The sequence below is a fragment of the Spinacia oleracea genome, chromosome 4 (genome assembly GCF_020520425.1).
Source record: "Spinacia oleracea cultivar Varoflay chromosome 4, BTI_SOV_V1, whole genome shotgun sequence".
NCBI lineage: Eukaryota > Viridiplantae > Streptophyta > Magnoliopsida > Caryophyllales > Amaranthaceae > Spinacia > Spinacia oleracea.
This window is the reverse complement of record NC_079490.1, coordinates 162,483,353-162,504,222: the sequence shown is the minus strand read 5'-3', so window position 1 is coordinate 162,504,222 and position 20,870 is coordinate 162,483,353. Positions and strand designations below refer to the sequence as shown.

The 20,870-nt window shown below is 36.3% G+C and overlaps 2 protein-coding genes across 3 annotated transcripts; both read right to left on the bottom strand.

Annotated features, from left to right (window-relative positions):
• Positions 1 to 740: 740 nt before the first annotated feature.
• On the bottom strand, positions 741 to 8,938 carry LOC110790992 (condensin complex subunit 2). The gene is made up of 14 exons (XM_021995750.2): positions 8,515 to 8,938; positions 7,693 to 7,794; positions 7,095 to 7,212; positions 6,615 to 6,688; positions 6,452 to 6,512; positions 6,150 to 6,350; positions 5,760 to 6,076; positions 5,465 to 5,609; positions 5,118 to 5,380; positions 3,684 to 3,720; positions 3,102 to 3,247; positions 2,505 to 2,615; positions 1,792 to 1,996; positions 741 to 1,111 (listed from the first exon to the last, which is right to left on the bottom strand). Exons 1-14 carry the CDS (start codon positions 8,785 to 8,787, stop codon positions 1,104 to 1,106), a joined length of 2,061 nt encoding a protein of 686 aa, XP_021851442.1. The 5' UTR covers positions 8,788 to 8,938; the 3' UTR covers positions 741 to 1,103.
• A 2,149-nt stretch (positions 8,939 to 11,087) lies between these two features.
• On the bottom strand, positions 11,088 to 20,254 carry LOC110790993 (uncharacterized). 2 transcript variants are annotated; one of them, XM_021995752.2, is made up of 5 exons: positions 19,966 to 20,254; positions 19,062 to 19,239; positions 15,352 to 15,402; positions 15,054 to 15,146; positions 11,088 to 11,571 (listed from the first exon to the last, which is right to left on the bottom strand). In XM_021995752.2, exons 1-5 carry the CDS (start codon positions 20,112 to 20,114, stop codon positions 11,512 to 11,514), a joined length of 531 nt encoding a protein of 176 aa, XP_021851444.1. In that variant the 5' UTR covers positions 20,115 to 20,254; the 3' UTR covers positions 11,088 to 11,511. The 2 variants fall into 2 exon arrangements, with proteins under 2 accessions (XP_021851444.1, XP_021851445.1); XM_021995753.2 differs by having other exon boundaries at positions 19,083 to 19,239; positions 19,966 to 20,250.
• Between the last annotated feature and the right edge of the window lie 616 nt (positions 20,255 to 20,870).

Genomic DNA, 20,870 nt, shown 5'->3' with positions numbered 1-20,870 from the left:
TGAACTTATTTTTCCTGAAATAAGTGGAAAGGTGAATAGAACAGGACCTAAGTGAGCGTATCAAGATTGAATTAGTAACCATGGGCTTCAATATTTCATCATCGATCACATTTCCGTATTAACATTAGGAATCACATTGGGAATCGCAGAGTTAGGCACAAACTGATCAATGATCAAGTCTTCAAAAGTGTCCTTTAAGAGATGAAATGTTGTTCGAAAGTACTGAGGCATAATTGGAAGATGAGGGAATATAAGACATTAATAAAGCTAGAGAATTTAAGGACAAGTAGACTTTAGTTCAAGAAACACGTCAGAGATGGGATAAAAGAAGTGGTTATGATAAATGAGCATACAATAGTCATATTTATAATATATACTCCCTCCATCCCGGAATACTCGACCCGGTTTGACCGGCACAGAGTTTAAGGAACTTGAATTGACTTATTTAATTTAATAGGTAGTAGTTGATAGTGGGATATTATTTTAATGTAGTTAGTGGGAGGTGGGTTAAGAGGTGGGGTTGGGGGAGAGTAGGGGTTGAATTTTTAATTATTTTTTGTATGGAGTAGGGGGTAGGTGGGTTAATAGAAGTGGAGTGAGAAATAATATAATATTGTTAGAATATTTCCATTTTTAGAAACATGTCAAGTATTAAGGGACGGCCCGATAAGAAAAACAGGTTAAGTATTCCGGGACGGAGGGAGTAGTGAGAATTTGTCAAAGCGCGGGCAAGCTAATCATACATACTCCGTATCATATTATTTTGATCAACACACAGCCAAAAGAATTACAATATCATATTACTATTTTGAGACTCGCACATCATGTAGGTCTACATTACAAATTCTTTGGCTTACATTGCAGATGCCAAATGTGGAAGATACATCGAACAGAAAACGACTAACCAAAAACACCACAACCGGAATATATCTGCTGCTGATGTAATTTCAATTACTTCCTGTGATTATTGTGATGCCACTTCGATGAAGGGGAGGTGGTGTAGCTATACACAACACAATTAAAACTTGTCACACTGGTTAATGATTACAAGGTCTGTTGTTGAGCGTCGAACACAAAAGTATGCATTGAACTCAGGCACTCAGCTATAAATCTGCATTACATACAAGTAAAACATATAAACCATCAGATGCTTTAAACTTCATATAGATAGTTTTCGTAATATCAAAGGAACCAATCAAGTTTAAAAACCCAATTACTAATTCATAAAGGGGAAAGAGGTTTATGTTTCAGGAACAAGAACGGAAAAAAAAAAGAGGAACTTGTTAGGAGAAGTAAGCAACAGTTAATAGTGGGCTTAACATCTTGTGATACGGATTCACCATACTCGTGATTCATAAAAGAGAGGCTACCAACCCTCAAAAGGAGATCCTCTGATTTTGGCACACCCATTGGGACTCTTACTCACAAGAAGGTTTGCAACAATCAGTTTTCATTATCACAATCTCATCTGGATTCCTTCCCTTCACTCTTGAATTTTACAAGAATGCATAACATATCCCGGACAGTGAATAACACAATGAAAGCCCTAGGTTACAAACAAGCTTTGATGTTGTGCTTGCCAAATTGATGAGATGGGTCCAGGATAGTTGGAAAACAGCAAATATAAATAACACTAGTCACAAACTCCAACTCCACCATTGTCAATTCGCAATGACCGACATTTCAACTTCATAATCAACATTAGGCAAAACATGAAAAGACTACATAACCTAGGCAACAAGAAATAAAAATTAAAAAATAAAAACTTTGAGGCCTAACACTACTAATCACCTGTGTTCTGGGAAGAGACAGGAAGATGTATACTGAGGTCATCCATGTTAGTGCAGCCTTGGATCCTCAAGCCGTGTTCATTGGCCAGATGCAAAAGGCAAATAAAACATAGATGAGGTGATATATCACGGGCTGCTGCTGCACCACAATCATCAGGGAAGGTAGCTAACACTTGGTTGAAAGATATGGCATCTTCAGGATCATTCTGACAATGTAGAACAGGGCATAGATCAAAATTTTATTTTCTTAAAAAAAAATCACCTAAAGAAAAAGCATGAAGAAATTAAATCAGACTTAAGGATCTAAACATCTATGACACCAACCAAAGTAAGGGCTGCACAGCAGAACTTGTATGAATATTTCCCCCCTATCCCCAGCTGGAACCTACCAACTAACAAGAACATCTAAGAAAATTGACAAATGTTTTAATACATTTTGTATATAAAAGAAAACAAACTTATTTATCAACAACTTCCAGCCGGTAAACAAGAGCCCAGACACCCCTTTGTCAACTAATCAACACCTTCAAACATCACTCGGTACTAATCACGTTTTTGTTTTTCCTTCTTCTCTTTTGGGTGTTGAGGGGGAGGGAGTCGGTAATTTTTATCGTGTTACGTCAATATGTGATTAGTAGAAATCTGGACGACAGTCAAAGCAACCGGTAATGAAGGCCGAAAGCACATAGAATGGAGTTGATTAAGTGTACTCACCATTTCAGGTGCTTGAACGAACTCATGTATGTGACCCCAAAGTGTCTCCTTCAGCAAATGTACATCAACTTGCTTTGCAGTTTTGTCATAATGAACTTCAATTTTGTTGACCTAAATTTGGATACGATTGATTAGAATATGCTTGTGAAATCAAACTTGTAGGAAATTACTAGGTTTATGCCCACGAACATTAAACATAAGAGGTGCCTACCCAAAGGAATGATTATGAAATAGATGCCAAAATAAGACAAACGGTTTCATACCTAACTTTTGCAAAAACATACGACAAAAACAAAGTTCCACTCAACACCAGTAAAACACCAAGAAAACATGAACACTAATCATAAGAGGTGCCAACCCAAACGGCTGAGTGTAAAATAGATGACATAATTAGAAATTTGTATAATAAATACTACTAAGTGGGAAAATAATCAGACAAAAATATAACACCAACTTAAGACCAGTTATATACCAAGAAAACATGAAAAACTGTGTCTCCAGTTAAGACCAGTCAGATCTTTGTCTCCAAAGATACACCCTAAAAGTAATAAGCCAGAAACAATGGCAAAGACAGCAAAATGATGAGATTAGACAGACCTGACGAGGCTGAGAGACCAGTACATCCTGCTCCTCTATGTCACTGTGAGCATAACCATCGTTATCAGGGCCACTGCAAGAACTGTCATTATCCCACGCAGGAAGTGCTCCACTAAAATCACTCCCTTCTTGCCAAGAGCCATTATCTTGAAGAACAAAGAAAAAGAAAAAAACTTCTTCAACAACATTATTACAGAGTATATATCATCACCTATGATCTATATGGTTAAAACATTGCCGACATCAAACTGCTCATGGACTTTACAAAATGCCATAAATTATGAGTAACATAGGATGAGAAATCAAGTTATCTGGACCAGCATATAAATATGTAAGCGTCACTAAGATAACAGGACAACCAATGATATCTTGCACTAGTGGTTAAGATTAGGGGCCTGTGTACAATAGATCTCAGGTTCGAATCCCCCGCCCCCTTTTGTAATTTATATTGCCCTTGTGGCTCATTCACACAAAAAAAAGAAGAAAAATAAAATAACAGAAGGGCATTATACACTAAAGTGACAAAGGAGGGGAAGGAAATAGATGAGAAAGGATAAGCTGAATATATTATATAGGTTATACCTGCCACTCTTCTTCGTCTTCTTCTCTTCCCAAGGCACTGTGATACAATAACAATAAAAAGAGAAGAATTAAACGAGATACCACACAGCAGCAATTGGTTTAAGAAATATATCAAAACCCAGCAACATTTTCCAGAAATCTAATACGAAGATATTAGACCCACTACCTAGTTACAACATCAAGCCATCACAACAGTGCTCCTACACTTCAATGCTTCAATTAGATTACAATACAACCCTTGCATTCATAGAAGAGAAAGAACACAAGGTTTTCTCAAGGGAAATGCTTTTATTTGCTGGAATATATTTAAGTGCAGATTTGTGTCCCATTCTCCCATTAAACAACAACAAAGCAAAAGATTAGCTGATTTGCTCCTCTTCACAACAGGAAATTTTTTGGAAGAAAGAAAATATTTTCTCTGAATAGTATCACCAGGAATATTTTATAGTTATTTAAGCTCAAATGTACGCAGATTCAACACAGCACTGCAACAATATAGTGCAACAGAAAACATCATACAGATGCAAGACAGACAAAGCAATCAGTCCAACTACTTGAGGCCAGGTCTTTTTTTTTTGGCAATTTGATTACCACAAACAAAGAGATCGACAAAGATCAGCATAACAGAAAAACTAAAACTCAAAAACACAACCCCCTCCTAGCTGAGTGACTGAGATCCCAAAATTGCCTTCCTTGGAAGTGTATCTTTGCTCACTTTTGTCAGGTTTTATTCGTTACTCCCTCTGTCCCTTAATGTTAGCCCCATTGTATTTTTTTGGTCAAACTTTTTAAATTCTCATTAATCTATTAAAAAAAATATAGTCATGTGAGGTCTTGTTAGATTCAGTTCAATTTATATTTTTAGAATATCAACTTTTTAGAACTTCACGCGTGTACAATTGGAGATATTTACGTTTTAAGTCGCGTCTTGGAGACCGTGAAAATTCAAATGGAGCAAACAAAAAGGGCCGAAGGGAGTACATAAAAAGGAACAAATCAATGAAATCAGTAGGCCAACTTGACTGCGATGGCAAAATGTTTCACCTAGTACAGCAGGCATAAGAGGTCTACATTTGGCCCAACAATCCATATGTTTTCATCATTCATTGATCGCTTCGTGTTTTTCTTTATTTCCAATACCAGGAAAGAGATGCATTAGAAAAAAGAGGAAGGTATATCTTTCCATGGCATTTTTCAAGTTTATGTCAGGTATTAGTAGCGCTGCTGCATAATTTCAATTAGTGACTTTACTTTATTATGTTTTGGTTCGTTTGTTATATTTCTGTAACTCAGTGAGGTCTTCAAGGGCGGTTGAGTTAGGTTATCCTCAGTGTTGTATACCTCTGATCCCCTTTATTCTTTCCCCCGGGCAAAAGGATTAAATGGACCTTCCCCCACCCCCCAAATAAAAAGGAAAAAGAACAAATAGCTTACCATAACATTTGGAAGGAGAAACAACTTCACAAGATCCTCAGGATGGTAATGGCAATCCTCTGGAAGTTTGTTGGAGCAAGGCACTTTTTTAGCAGGAAGCAATAATGACTTTAGATTTTTAGGAGGAGCGAAAATATCTGGCATGCCTTCATCCAAAGCTTTCGTAAAATCAATATCTGCTTCAGAAGCTTTTTTTGTTTTCTGTCTTTTGGCTGCAGAAACCAACTCAGTGTCTTGAGCAGTAACACTCTCAGTACCTACAGCTAAAATCAGTACTAAGTCAACATCTACAAAGAGTACAGACCAACTGGGAATAATTAAAGTAAGGAAGAAGTTTGCCGACTAACTCTTAGACTTTCGATACTTCCAATGTTCAGGTCCAGCCCATGCATTATGAGTTGATATCACTCCAGAAGCTCCCAAAAGAAGGGAAGCAACATTGTCCAATCTGTCATATTCATCAAATTCGCTGGACATAGATGTTTCTTGTTCCTAAAATTTCGGTGATTACAATTTACTTCATTAGTTTAACCTTTGCAAATAAATGAATTTTTGGTAAACCAGAGATGATCATCCATTCTTTGTAAAATAAAAGTAAACATGTCCAAATCTGATATACATAAATGAGCTTGACAAAAATACCTCATACTGATCAGCCAAATTTTGATCACCGGGGTCAAAACCGTCATCAGCATGATATGCATCATCGTTGTGATCAAATGAACAAGCCTCGCCATTATCATATGAACCGTCATCCAACTCACAACCTCTGTCACCATTTATATCATTCACTCCATTCAACTCAACCGTGATATCATCAACTTCGCACACAGAGTCCTGACTACTCTGATGTTGCCTTTGTTGCAAACTATATTCATCAAGCTGTTGTACTATAGCACTGAAAGTAGGACATATATCTTTCTTTGTGTTCACATTGGCTACCATTTGGTCAATGCATTCTGTAGTAGAACAAAAGTAAGATAATTTGCCAAATAGATGTAATGAGGAACTCCATAATGTTTTCCTACTTACCTCCAGCAAAAGAGATATCGATTCGATTGGAAGAATTAGTATCATTAGTTGAAGAAATGCACTTTGCTGGAATCTCTTGTGAATCAAAAAGTACTCGACACCCTCCATAAATTCCAAGGTTATTTAGGAGAAGACCCTTTGCCCCACCCTCATCAAATTGTGCAGTTGTCTGATGATACAGAGGATCCACTGCAAAAGCAACTGAAAAACAATGGAAATGGAAATGTTATATAGCAAAGTTAGAGAAACACGAACTTGAATAGATTCATAGTCATCTATGTCCGATACAATAGGACCAATACCATCAAGCTTCTTGACATTCAAAGCCTCGAAAGATGATTCCAGCGTTGACAGAGGTGATAGCTGCAAGTGCATCCAACAGCAATTAGCAGGTGGTTGAGAATGAACATATTACAATATTTTTATATTTACAAATAAAAGGATTGAAAAATACAAGAATGCAACCTTCCTCTCTGAATCCTTTTTGGGCTGATTGACATCCTGCTCATTGTTGTCATTGTCTCCTTCCGCTGAAGTTTCTGTCAGCCACCACAAAATCAAAGATAAACAGATTGAACAGCAAGAGAAAAAACATATGTTCCATAACTGGTAAAGATGCTTCCTTACAAATGCAAACCGAAATACCTAACAAAACCAGCAATTAGGTGCAAGACTAGCAAACAAGGGACTAGAAATAAGGTGCCAGCAATTGCCTCTTTTAGGATAAAAGCACGGTCAACCTCATATTCTTGCAAGGAAACAGAAATGAGAAACCAGTTCTACAATGATTACAGGCCTATATGGAAAAAGCTTACACAAGGACAATAAATTAATACTCAATGCTACTGTGACAGCAAAAAAAACAGAATGTATTATTTGCTTGCTTCTCTAGCATAAATACTATCCAGTTCACCAAGATATTAGGTATTCACATATATGACAAACCTTGTTGATCATTAAGTCCAGCTCTACTGATTCCACCAAGGACTTTATAAGCTTCAGAATGTACCGAATCTACCCTCAATGCATAAATTTTCACCCCAGCTTCCAGTGTACAACTTGCCTGCCCGACAATGGTAGAGAATTAGAGACATGCTTAACGCTTGTTGAGTGAAAGACACTCAAAGGCATATAACAAAGTAAGAATGTAAGATAATACAATGATTGTTTAACTCAAATGTTATCCCAAAAACCAGCAGAATTAAGGAAAACTGGCTTGTAATTGAAGACAAAGCTGCCTCTAATGAGTCTAATAAACAATGATATTCTTTTTTCTTATTGCCAATAAACAGAATGACAAGAGGAACCCATGTAGATATAACGCCAGTAGAACAAGCACAAGTACATCTACAAGACTACAACCATCGACGAACACACGATCAAGAATTCATCGTCGACAACAGAATCACATTTCTGCAAGGCTTAAAGAGAGAAGCATCGGATGCTTGGCATAGAGATCAACGTCCAACTCACATGTCACTCAGTTGATTTCAAACAACAATGTAAATGAATTCACATATTGCTTTGAAAAGAATTATCTAACCTTCTGAAAGTTGGTCTCAGTATCTTTTTCATCTTCAACTTTGATAATCTCACTGAGATGATCTATAAGCTTAAGCTCCCAGGTATTCTTCTGATTGATTTTCTGCATTCCCAAAATACAAGTAACAATTCGTTAATTATGCTAAACTACTAAGTTTGGCCCACTTCTTGTACAATGGAACAAAATGAGCCACCGATTTATCTTTCCATAGAATCAATATACAACCTTACACAAACCATCCACACAACACCAACAAACAAAATAACCAATAAATGGATATTGAGCACAAATACCGCGATTTTTTCCCTAGCTATCACCTTGCTCAATCAAAATAGAAATTTTTCTATGCTTATTCAATATCTTCTTTGTCCCCCCAAAATCAGATATTCAGTTTAAAAACAAACAAAAAAAATTGATCTTTCTTTCTGCTATCACCTTGAAAGTAATTTACATGAATTTGAATCCTTAATTCAAGTATCTAATAAGAATACTAAAATTAAGAAATTGGAAGGACGAAATTGAAGAGAAAAAATCCGGGGAAGTAATTTTCCATAACTACTGGCTACCTCCAACGTCAATGACATGTGACTAACATGAGTGATTTCACAAAATTCAACAAATTTCACTACACCAGTTCAAGTAACAACCCAGAAATTCAAAAAAAAATCGCAAATTGCAATTCAATAGAATTCAAGTAATTAAATTACAAAATCAATAAAAGAAGAGTAATTTTAGAACTAAAGATTATTAGAATTTCTAAGTAAAGCAAAAAAAAACTTAGAAAATGGCGGAATGATGAAAAGAAAGAGAGAGAAAGTGAACATTTTCACTGGCGAGCTTGATGCAATTGCGGAACAACTCCATGATTTGGGCACCATCAAGGCAAGAATTTGATGGAGAAGAAGGAGGCGGAGGAAGAAAAGCATCTTCAGCAAGTTTACGGCGGACGGCGGCGGCGCGTGCGGCGCGAGCTTGAGCGCGTTCAAGTTTGTCGTCGTTGGAGCCTAAGAAGAAGGGGCTTGTCGGAGATTGAAGGCGGGTAGAAATTGTTGCACGTTGTTTTTGTACAGGATTTGGGCTTAGGGTTTCCGCCATATTTGTACCTTTGCTTTCGGTTTTTGGGAGAGAAAGAGGGGGGAAGATCGATTTTTGAATTCTGGGGAAATTGAATACTCGTACGGAGTAGCTTTTTTCAGTGTTGTTTGAAAATATGTGAAATCCAGTGGAATAATGTTGATGTTAGATCGGATAGATTATATGACGTCATTTAACGATTCTAATATTTTTAAACTGAAAAAAGTTTATATTAGAGGTTTGGTTACGAATTTTATGGGTAAAAGAGGGGTTTTTTTTTTGGTGAATTAGAGGTTTGATTTCTTGAAAAAATTAATTGAAAGTTTTGGTTATAAGAGGTTTGGAAGATAGTTTTGGGTGAAAAAGGTTAATTTTGAAAAACCTCAACCTAGGAGCTTCTTGCAATTAGCGGGTTGAGAAAGTGAATGTAAAATGACTATTTTGTCCTATATTTTTTACAATTACAACACTTACCAATCTAAAAACGTTGCTCACGCCTCCTTCATTTCACCTTTTTTGCTACGCGTTTTTTTGCTACGCGAAACATGGCCTGAATGATGCACATTACACTTATCAACGCTTCAATTTTTATTTTTTATTTTGTTAAAAATAATCATGTTGTCTCCTCTTTATTCCTCTTTAGCTATCCTTTCCTTTTCTCTGATCCTCCTTTAGATGTTAGTACTACGTATAATTCTATGTCTTTTCTCATACAAACAATTTTATTTGTTTTATATTTCAATTTTAATTTTATCACCAGTACTCCAAATTCATCATTTTTTTAAAATAAATTATTATTTTAAAATTCGTGTATTTTCTTTTACACTACCTAATTAACATAATCAAAATTTAAACTAAGATACTTGTTCAATGATAAAAGCTAATTTACTAAATTTAAATAAAGTAGAGTTTAATTTTTACTTTACATATATGCGCTATTTTTCGTCCGTATTTATTTAAACTTGCTTATCTTATCGTGCATTCATACTGACACATTTGATAGATTTAGCATCCCTTCACCAAGTCAACTGCCACCACCGTCAAGTCCTGCCTTCAATTTCCTTGCTAAAGGCCTCCATCGAGGGATTAACAAAAAAACCTTTCGAAACTCCGATTCTGCCGCTGTAAAACCCTTGAAACTTTCTTTCCACCAAGATGATGATGATGATGTAGATTCTGTTTTGATAATTAGTTGCTAGTTGATTTGACTACATGTTAGTTATTGGTAAAACCTTCTGAAATTTCGATTCTACCACAGTGGAACCCTTGAAACTTTATTTCCACCATCATGATGATGTAGGCCCTATTTGGCAATTAATTAGCGTTTAGTTATTAGCCAGTTTGACCAAATATCAGTTGTTTATATTAGTTTGACTAACTGGTTGAATTAGTTGTTTGTGTAAAGCATTTGGTAAAGTAGTTATTAGTTGTTTAATTATAAAATGATCATTAAGGACATTGACGATGTAAGTTAATAAATGTTGAAATTTTACACAATATTATGACAAAGTTGTTATGCTACACGCACTTCTCCAAAGTCCAAAACATCTGATACAAAAAGCTCCCATATTAAGATTTTTAAACTCTCCAAACTGGACACCCACATAAGTATTGTCGCCCCTCTTACCCTTTGCCACCTAACGACCTAACCATGGATGTGCACGCCATTAAATATATTCAAACTCTACGTATGTCCTTAAAATAGTTTACTTCAACTAAAGTTGCATGAAGTCATTTTGTAAAACTTAAACGAAATATTAAGATAAGGAGGAAAAGGGCATTTAGCTTTTGGGATTATCACGAGTTATGAAGTATTTTGAGCATTTAGGAATTAGGAGTACATTGTTTCACTGTTGTGGACGACAATTTCACTTGTCTATTTTAACCATATCGTGTTTGTTTGTTTATTTAATTTTTTTTTTTTTTTTTTTTTTTTTTTTGAAAACCCAGGCGGACTACCTGACGCCATCCTTTCGAATGGGTGAATTACAATGACTCCGAGCTAATAAAATACTTCTTGTAGAACAGATTGTACAATGAAACTACGTTCTAACCTCATACTACCCCAACCCCAGTTCCAAGTAAACTTGGTGAATAGACTTCTAAGATAGACGATTAGGCGAACGGTATATGATGACGCTCCATCATCCGGAAGAATACAAACCCGAAGCCCGACCACACTACACTACAGTACGACTACACTATGCTATAGAAGAAACATTAAGCTAAAACAAAACTCTACAAAGAGATAAACAATGAAACTATATTATGTTTGTTTATTTAATGAATGAACATAAATCGAATATAAGGAAAATGCCCCATCCACAAAAACTTCTACTTCATATGACATTCAAAATTCAAGAATGATACTTCGGATGGAAGTCATAGAACACAACAATATTTGTTCTTCTATCTACAACTTTTTCCTAGTTTCCAAATAGACACAATAGATACAAATGGTTAACTTTGGGATAAAACTTGGCTGCCCCTAGAAAAAATTGGTGAAACTAGAAATTTTCAACAAGACAATGCTACTACTACTATATATATATATATATAGGACAAATCTTGAAGGGTGATTGTTTTATAATTCAGTTGTGTTCGAACAACATGAGGCTGACGAAACTGATGAAAGTCTTGCTACTTGAGCTTGACAGGCCTTCATCAGACCAGAAAAACTGCTCATGTTACTCAGGGACGCTTTCGGTTGCTACAAGATCAGTAGTTGCTCAGTTTTAGGGCCGCCTATCGGTAAAACTGCATAAGGTAAGCAACAATACAACCCAAAATAGCACCTGCTGCAACCTGCATTGGCATTGATCAAATCAAGTTTATTCTGAATGAATTGAGAAGGCACCAAATGACAAATACAAGACAATGTTCAAAAACATCGGGAATGTCAAAATTTAAAAATCCACAACGATGACTACCAACTGGATACATGGCTAAAGTAACACAGTTGCAATTTAATAAACCATAAAAAATAAAAGAAAAAACGGTTTTTTCATGAAATGCCCTTGAGGTTTCACGAAATGCACCAAATACACCTGCGCGTTTCAAAATACATAATATACCCCTATTTCTTAAAAAAATGCACCAAATGCCCTTGAATATCTTTAATGGCTAACGGCCGTTAACTCCGTTAGTATTAACCTCTAATTGCCTCTAATTAACTCTAGCTAACAAATACAATTGAATTTGAAGCCCAAAATTGAAGAACAATAAATCTGAAAATTCAAGAACAAAACCCAAAAAGTTGAAGAAGAGAATATGAAAATTTGAGAGTTTAATACCTAAAATCGAAAATCTAATTTACAAATTGGAATTCTAGTGGCTCTAATCTCTCTCTAATTTACCCAAATTCTGCTGTTTTTCGCCCTTTGTTGTTGTTGTTGCTGCTATTATATACTCACGAAGAACCCAGCTGCAAAATCTAAAATAGGAAAACCAACAAAAATCAAAATCTGAAAAACATAAAACAATTCCTGCTGCGCTATTCTCTATCTCCTCTAATCGCAGCTACTCCCTCGAACCAAAAAGAAGAACATAAATGCTGAAGAACAAATTCTAGAACGAAGTTCTAATTTGTATTGGGCGAGGTAGAATAACAGCTGGGAAAGAAAATAGCGCAGGGTAGTTAGAATTAGATTAGAGAATCAGAAACACTTCGTAGATTAGAATGAATTTCGTCTTCAAATTTTAATTTCTTTTTCGATTTTGTTTTCTTATTTTCGTTCTTGGGGTTGAGTTCTTCTGCAGGAAGAGATATATAGCAGCAGTAGCAGCAAATAGGAGAGTAGAATAGCAGCGATTGGAATCGAGGGCAGCCAAATCAATGTCTGTGAACTTGACTTTCCATTCACGAGAGCAGCAAGCACAAATACAACCACCACCAGCAATGGAGGTCCAATCACCCATCAACACCACCTCCGCTTTCAACACTGTCTCTCCTCTTCCGCCGCCCTCAAAGCCTGAAACCACCCCTCCGCCCTTAAATCCTGAAACCACCCCTCAGCCGCCACATCCTAAAAAATTCGCTCCTGAACCTCCCGATTTTGTCACCGTCCCAAGCTACTCAAGTAACCAACATATATCATGAAGTACATATCTATATGAGTTAGCAATTGATGTTTGATGAAGATGGTTTGAAGAAGGAAATATTGTGGTTGGGTTCACCATTTTAATACCCAGAAAAAGGCGTGAGATTGAGAGGATAGAGGAGAGTGAGAGGAGAGAGGGGAGTTAGAGTTGATTAAGGTTCATTAGGTGTTAATTAGGATTAATTAGACTAATCGGTATTTAATTATGGTTTAATTAGGATTAGTTAGATTAATTAAGAGTTAATGTTAACGGAGTTAGACTTCCGTTAATTCTAGGGGCATTTGGTGCAAATAAGTTTAAATAGGGGTATATTATGTATTTTGAAACGCGCGGGTGTATTTGATGCATTTCGTGAAACCTCAGGGGCATTTCATGAAAAAACCGAAGAAAAAAAGATTGTCAGGGGAAGCTGCTTGACTGATTGTTTACAGAAAAATATCCACAAATACAAAGTGGTAAAAGTTATTCCCTCCGGTCCTAAATAAGTGTCTTGTATTCTAAATCGGACGTTCCCCTTTAAGTGTCATGCTTCTATTTGGACATACACTTTTCCCACTTTTCCATAAATCAAGTTGGTTTTTTCTTACTCATTCTACACTTTTCCATACCCACATCCACCTTTATTTGTACTTTATTAATAAACAAATATCTACTTTATCCCATTCCCCATAAAAACACTCACAATCTTTGTTTTTCTTATACACTTTTCAGTTTTCTTAATAACTGTGTTTTTCTCCAAACAAAACACTTGTTTAGGAACGGAGGGAGTAATACGAGACTACTGGTATTAGAAAAGTTCTAGAGATGACCAAATGAGACATTAAACAATCTCTGAGATAGGCTGAAATAAAACCTGAAACCTAGCGAACAATAAATTCTACAAAAAGGTCAGTTTGAGACCTCAGAGCAATCACTGTACCAAAAGTCTCACCCCGTAAAGCATTTCAGCGAAAATGACAGTTTTCAATTGTTTCCTCTATACCAAATTGATGCCTCAAAGTGCTTGAACAAACACTCTAGGGGAATTCAATACTACCATGTATCTTCTAGCAAAGGAAAACCTTTTCCCTAATTGTTCCCCATCACGGGAAAAACGTCCTACGGCTATCCCTTTCCCCTTTCTATTGCAAGAGAACAGTCAAACACACCCACTAGCTGCATGATCTCCCTCTATCAGCTGACACTGCTAGCATTTCCTCACTCTTTACATGATGAATATGATGATTAAAATGTAAAATCCAGGACTCTGTGAATCCATGACTCCTGGTGTCCGACCCTTACTTCAGGTTCTAGGCCATGTTCTGTCTAGAATGACATGCCTACAGATACGTAGTGCTGACTGCTGAGTTGAGGGAAGGGGAGGGGGGTAGGCTGTTCTTTAATTAACTACATAAATGTTTGGCAATTTCGAATAATATGACTGGAGTTATTCTTGAATAGGGGTGTAAATGAGCCGAAACATTCATGAACTACTCGCGAATAAGCTCGGTCAAAACTCATTTGATAAGTTAATAAACAAGGCTGAACAAAAAATTTAAGCCCGGTAAGTAAACGAGTCAAGCTCGAACAACCTCATGTTCGGCTCGTTAATGTTCGTGAACAACTCGTTTAAGTTATTTTGTAACCGTAATTATATATGTTCAAAAACTCGTTCAAGCTCTAAAAAAATATATGACATCATAAAGCTATTTTAGTATTCTTTTAAATGGAATCTTCGTGAACAAAGCTCTAACAAAACCAAATTCTTAACGAGCCAAGCTCGAACAACAATTTTTCAAATCTCGTTCAAGCTCGAGTGAGCTCGAACACTAACAACCCTTATCAAGCTCAGTTCGAACAGACTAAAACTCGGCTTGGCTCGACTCGACTCGTTTGCAACCCTATTCTTGAAGTTCCAGCTCATGAATTATCTTCAGTTTGAATTAAGGCAAATTCTTATAAAAGACAGATTCTTACAGTATTAGTTGGACAAAAGATATAGTTGATGGAAGTAAAAGCTAACCTTAGAAAGTCGGAAATTGGATCCTCTTTGCACTAATTTACATTTAGCAAAGTAAACTAAGTTCAAACATCAAATCACATATATCCATCATAACAAAGAATATCCCACATATTTTTTGATACTCAAAAAGGAAACATGCCAAATACAATAAATTATAAAAGAAGCCATTTAAAGTACAACAAACCTGCAGAGGAGTATGACCCAATGAGTCTCGTAGAGGTTTACAATTAGAAAGAGGATGTTCAGGAGGCAGCTCACAAACAATTTGATTCAATAACTGCAGTAAGGAAACCAACATCACCATATTTTAGAAAGAACACCAAAAAATTTAAATTTTACTGAACTTACAACGAGAAACAACATTTAGATGTTTCCTAGATTTTTTCTCAATCTCCGTGAACTTAAAAGCATAAAATTTACCCCTGAAGGAATTAATGGATACAAACATACAATCAAAATAAGCCAGATCCAAGCCAACTTACTTGAGCTTGATGCCCAGCATGAAGTCTCACACCAGAGGCATCATACATCACCTGTCAAACAGAAAACAAAAAAAATTGTTCTTGAACACGTGCATATGAACATTTTTGAAAGTAATTAAGTGATTCAAAACAATGAGACATGTTCCTTCCTTTATGCAACAATGCATCCAATCAGATAAGAATTTTTTGGTGCCGGCAACCCAAATCCCAACCTAAGTCCTTGTCCATGTCTTTGTTTGGCATATAAGTACATAACAAAAACAGCAAATAGTTTGTCTCGGAAAGGGAGTATTTATATACACTTGCCTTAAGTTCATAGTAACAACGCCCAATTGTGGCCAAAAAAGGACAATGTTTAGCATGAAATTAACAGTGCCAGGACTCCTGTTCGGGATCTAAGACAGATACTTAGAATCCAGAGATGTTATCATCCGTACTTCATGCCTTAAACCACATTCCCGACCTAAGAGCAAAGATAAGTGCTCGTTGGAAAAACCAACGCAAATACAAATATCAAATTGACTAAAACCTTGCGGAATAATCCAGACATGTGAGAACAAAGATAGTAGTATTGTACGAAGTATATGTTTTGACAGTATAGTAAGACCTTTAGATAGTTGGCTCTAAACAAGATATGTTGCTATTATTGGACTCCAAATTCCAAAAGTAATTATAACCAAACACACCTCTATGTGGAAATGTGGATGTGACTATATTCGACTTATAAAAATGAAATAAAACTACCATACCCAATAGTATAGTAAAACTTCTCTTAATGTATACATCTATCTGACTGGGATTCTCAGACACATGTAACACTGTTATAGAGTACATTTCTAGATGAATATCCATTTGACTTGGCTTCATACTTTCACATATTTCAGAAATTATAATGTTTTTACAGAGACGTATGCTAGGAATCTGTTCTTGGTCCCTATCACCAATCGAATAATCCCTGCTCCCCACCCCAGTTGTCTTCCTCATCTTGTCATAATCAAGAAATTTGATTTATAAATCAAAACATTCGAAGTAAGTTTAGTTTTATGGTTCCCAAGGGAAGGGAAGGGGAGGGAAGATTTTGAGATCGTTCAAGACCTAGCATTATTCTTCTAAAATCACGAAGCAAACAGAATAGAAACTACCTCAAAGCTGTTCCTTTCAAAATGCCAATCTACCACCACGTCCACAGCAAGCAACTTTTACTTACTACTTTACTAGTGTTGTACCTTGTGCAGTTGTGCTCAAGGTACAAGAGCAGCAAGCTAATTCTGATAGAGAGCTTCAGTAAAATCATACATGTCATTTCTTAAGAGCAGAGCCTCTAAACAAAACTTGATTTATTAAAATCCATGTTTTATCATCACCGATACTAAGGCCAACTGGTTAATTCGTTAGACAATGAAATGTTTCAATCTGCTCACTAAAGTCGAGCCACTAGATATCTACTATACTTATATTGGCTCGCACTCACCCAAAAGAACCAAATTGTCACACCATAAAGCTGCAGATACAGCATCCTATATTCCTACATGTATGATCAACTGTACTGACTAATGAGCCAAACCTAAAAGTTCTACTTCAAGACAAAGACGCTTAAGATTCAAACTTTAATTACAGTTCTCTGATCAATCAGTACCTTGTTAATTTTAAGATCAGAAATTAAGAACAGTCCAGATATCCAATCAGTTGCCATAATAAATATATAAATAAATAAATAAACAAATGAAAATATTCTCATTCACATCTGAGGTTCAATGGATGATCTTTAGAGCCTGGAAGGGTAGAATCACCAAATGAACGATCATTTTGCCTAATGACTTCCAGGTCCTTCACTCCTTCCATAGAGGCAAACCCAAGGTCTAATGGACCATATGGCTTACTACAATGAATTGGTGAAGGGGCAGGGGCGCTTTAGACAATATCTTTATAAGTTATGGATAGCTTTGGGAAGAAGTTAGGGAGTTTGTTAGAAGAAGAGCACTATAGTCTATATACAGAGCACCTAAGAGATAGATAATCAGGTTGAGTATCGTGGAGTGTTTTAGTTGCCTTCTAGAGAGTCAATTAGGAATTTGGGAGAGAAAAGCCTTTCAAAAGCTTGAATATCATCTACATTTGCTGTTTTTAAGCTTATTAATCAATCAAACTTCATCTTCTTTCCTTAATCTTCTCATTCTTTCTCTTAAAATCTGTCCAAGCTATGTCAGTTCATACCATTTACATAAGGACTGTCTCTAAAGAACTCGAGAGCTGATTGGTTTGAGGGTCTTAGGAAAGGGAGAGGGAATCATTACTCCCCTTTCCCTTTGTGAATGTTTGTTTCCATTTTATCCAAATCCTTTCCCACTTTCCCTAATAACATACCCTAAGCATTCTTGATTCTTGAGAGTTAAGCTTCCTGTTATTTCTAAATTCACCAATCACAAACCCACCCCTGCCTCTACCTCCTCCAATAACTGCCATCACACCCCTTCTTCCAAGTCACCGGAACACAAGCTGCTAGTTTATCCCGTACTAACTTACAATGTCCATTTCTTTCTCCTCCATAAGCACAACTGCACCACCTTATCAACCCCCCCCCCCCCCCCCCCCCCCTCTAACTCAAATCCTCTATTCTATTTCCTCAAGCTTTAACCCTATCCTTCCACCTTAACACCACCCAATTTACTCCCTCGGACGGTACCCACCAGGCCACCACCACAAGTCCACAATCACCAGTTGTTGCCCGTAACCACCACACACTTCCCAGCGCATAAGCCCCTACCAATCAACAATTGTTTCTCCTCAAACCACCCAAAAAGTGCTTCTTTCTCCCCCATCATCCTTCACCTTTGAGAAGACCATCACAACACCCCCCCCCCCATTGTAATCAGATAGGTCTACAAAGATGACCTCAACAACTATATATTACTCTCTAGTCAACACACTATTTTGTGCTAGAGATTAGGCTAGATCTATGCTTTTGGTGATCGCATTACGCCTTGGATGCACATCCCCAAAACCGAAGGGCATATTCAAGGACTATGCACAGAAAACACTGTTGAATGGGCAGATCAATGATGGACAAGGGGCAGTGGTGGCTGCGAATGAGACTGGTGGTGGAGGTAATTGAGGTATTACATATAGGAGCGTATATGTGAGTTGTTGAGGAAAGAAGAAAGGGGTCCATGAGGTTTACTCAACCAAACATTTAACAAATAACAAAAGAGTTTCCTGACTTCCTCCTTTCCCTTCCTCTCCTCTTTTCCATTCATTTCCTTCTCTTTTCCCATTCTCAATTCCTTTTTTTTTCCTTCAACTTGAACCAAATAATCCTCAGTTGAATACCATAGCCAAAAGGGTCAACCCCAAGCAAATATAAAAGACTCTTCCAAACTAGGGGCAGTTGAAAGAATATCGTTTAAGAAGGGAAAGCACGACAAGCTATTCAGAAAAAGACGTCTATTCCTACTATTTAAGACATTCCAAAATAAGTGAGACAATTGAGTCAAGATGGTGAAAGTTTAAACTTGAAGGATGAATCAGCATGCATCCAACATCCAAGTCTGAGTCTTCCCATGGAAAATCATCATGGATTAAATATTATTATTGACTTATTTTAGCAGTTTCAAGTAAAAAACAACACTCTTGCAGCAGCAACAATCATTGCATTCACGAGACAATTCAAACATAACAGGCAACGACCCATAGAAAAAAAAATTGAGAAGTACATCTGGTGAAGAAGTACATACAACGCATGCCAAAACCACAGCTAGAGCAAATGCTGATCCACTTGTTCCTTCTTGCACACCAATTGCCACAGCAAGAGCTGACACACCTGCTGAATGTGATGATGGCATGCCACCGGAACTGAGCATCCTTTTAGAGTCCCATTTCTTTTCTTTGAACCTGCCATTAAAAATAGAAAACACTGTGAAAGGAACAAACTTAAGGAGAGAACTCAAAGAAGAATTTCTCAAAAACATAACTTTTAAGGACTTGTCAAGCAGTAGAATCAGATGAATATTACTAACAAACTTTCTCAAATCCTTGAACTCTAACAATATCGAAACTGCTTCTACTCATATTACACATTACTCCATACATATCAACCCACCAAATCAAACAAACATACTACCCCTAAATCCCTAAACCCGAAAAAACGCACTGACACATCACACGAGCAATTTTCCAAGTAGATTACAACTAGAAAAAACTCAAGATACATGCATAACATAACAATATAACATACATAACCCAGAAAATTTTCAAAATAAAAGATCGCAACTTTCACAAAAAGCTAACACTAACAACATCTAAATAAGTAATAACAATCAAATCCAATAGAACTACACACTACATTCAACACAGCCTAAAAATAATTAAAATAAAAAACCTAATCACAACCCATTTCACACGAAAATATGATAATCATGATACACACATTCAAGCAGTTACATATATAATAAAATTAACAAAACCCCACATCAAAAGTTTTGAAAATTCATAAACCCAATTCACAAACATCACGAAATCAAACCCAATTGAAGCAGAATGCATCAATCAACCCCGAGATGATCCGAACCTTTCAAACAGTAAAAAGAATGCAATGAAATAAAATAAATTGAATAATACCAAGAGGTGAAGATCTTGAGGAATTGAGCAAGAGAGATAGCAAGGAGGGAAGAAACAAGTGGGAAATTAGGAGGGAACATTAACAATTGATCTGAATAAGTTGATGAATTTGAGCTTGCTAGTAATACATCTATGTTTCTCCCCGTCATGGTTGATAATCTTCCTTCCTTGCTTTCTTCTTCTTCTTCGGTTCTTCCACCAACAGCAACTCTCAAGAGAGAGAAGATTGTGTGCTTGAGTTTGATTTGATGGGAACAGAATGGCTAATGGGGGAGTTTCAACTTCCAATTGGCAATTGGATGGCACAAATTCTTATTTACAATGGGTGTACAATAAATATTGTACACCGAAGTAAAAGTTAACTCAAAATGCTTAAAAGTTAAGCTTATATATGTAAAAGTTGTCTATTTTTAAGTGATTAATTTTTTCATTTTAGTAAAACTTATTTCTTCAAAATCACTTATAATGTATAAAATTAATCATTTAATTATTTCTATCAACTTTTTTTTACTAATATAAAAGTTAATCAAAACTAGGTTAAAGTTACGAGAAAAGGGGTAAAAGTTATCTTGGTGTACAATAAATTTATTGTGCACCTTGTGCGCGCAAGACCTTTTGATTGGATGGATTCGGATTTCGGAAGTTGTCCTTTGGTGATTTGTTTTTTTTTTTTTGGTAATTGAATATGGAGCCTGGTATAATCGTCTCATTTATGGAGCGATTTCCGTCAATATTGCACAAAGATACATTAATTCCCAAAATACGTTACTTTTCTTGTTAATTCCCACCATACCGTCCACATCAGCAAGGGAGAGAGAAAATTAATTATTTTTTTCCGGTTCAACACTTAACCGCTATCTGAGATAGCGGTTTGGTTTAGAACTAAATCGCTATCTCAGAATGCG

What these genes read in the sequence shown, in the direction of transcription:
- LOC110790992 (XM_021995750.2), bottom strand. Translation starts at nt 8,787, where the DNA reads ATGGCGGAAACCCTAAGCCCAAATCCTGTACAAAAACAACGTGCAACA. An exon ending in TGGACTTAATGATCAACAAG is followed by an intron (nt 6,689 to 7,094) that starts GTTTGTCATATA and finishes GGTGGCTGACAG; the next exon opens with AAACTTCAGCGGAAGGAGAC. An exon ending in TGGTCTCTCAGCCTCGTCAG is followed by an intron (nt 2,616 to 3,101) that starts GTCTGTCTAATC and finishes ATCCAAATTTAG; the next exon opens with GTCAACAAAATTGAAGTTCA.
- LOC110790993 (XM_021995752.2), bottom strand. Translation starts at nt 20,114, where the DNA reads ATGACGGGGAGAAACATAGATGTATTACTAGCAAGCTCAAATTCATCA. An exon ending in CTCAAGATCTTCACCTCTTG is followed by an intron (nt 19,240 to 19,965) that starts GTATTATTCAAT and finishes TTTTAATGGCAG; the next exon opens with GTTCAAAGAAAAGAAATGGG. An exon ending in TGGGTCATACTCCTCTGCAG is followed by an intron (nt 11,572 to 15,053) that starts GTTTGTTGTACT and finishes ATGCCAATGCAG; the next exon opens with GTTGCAGCAGGTGCTATTTT.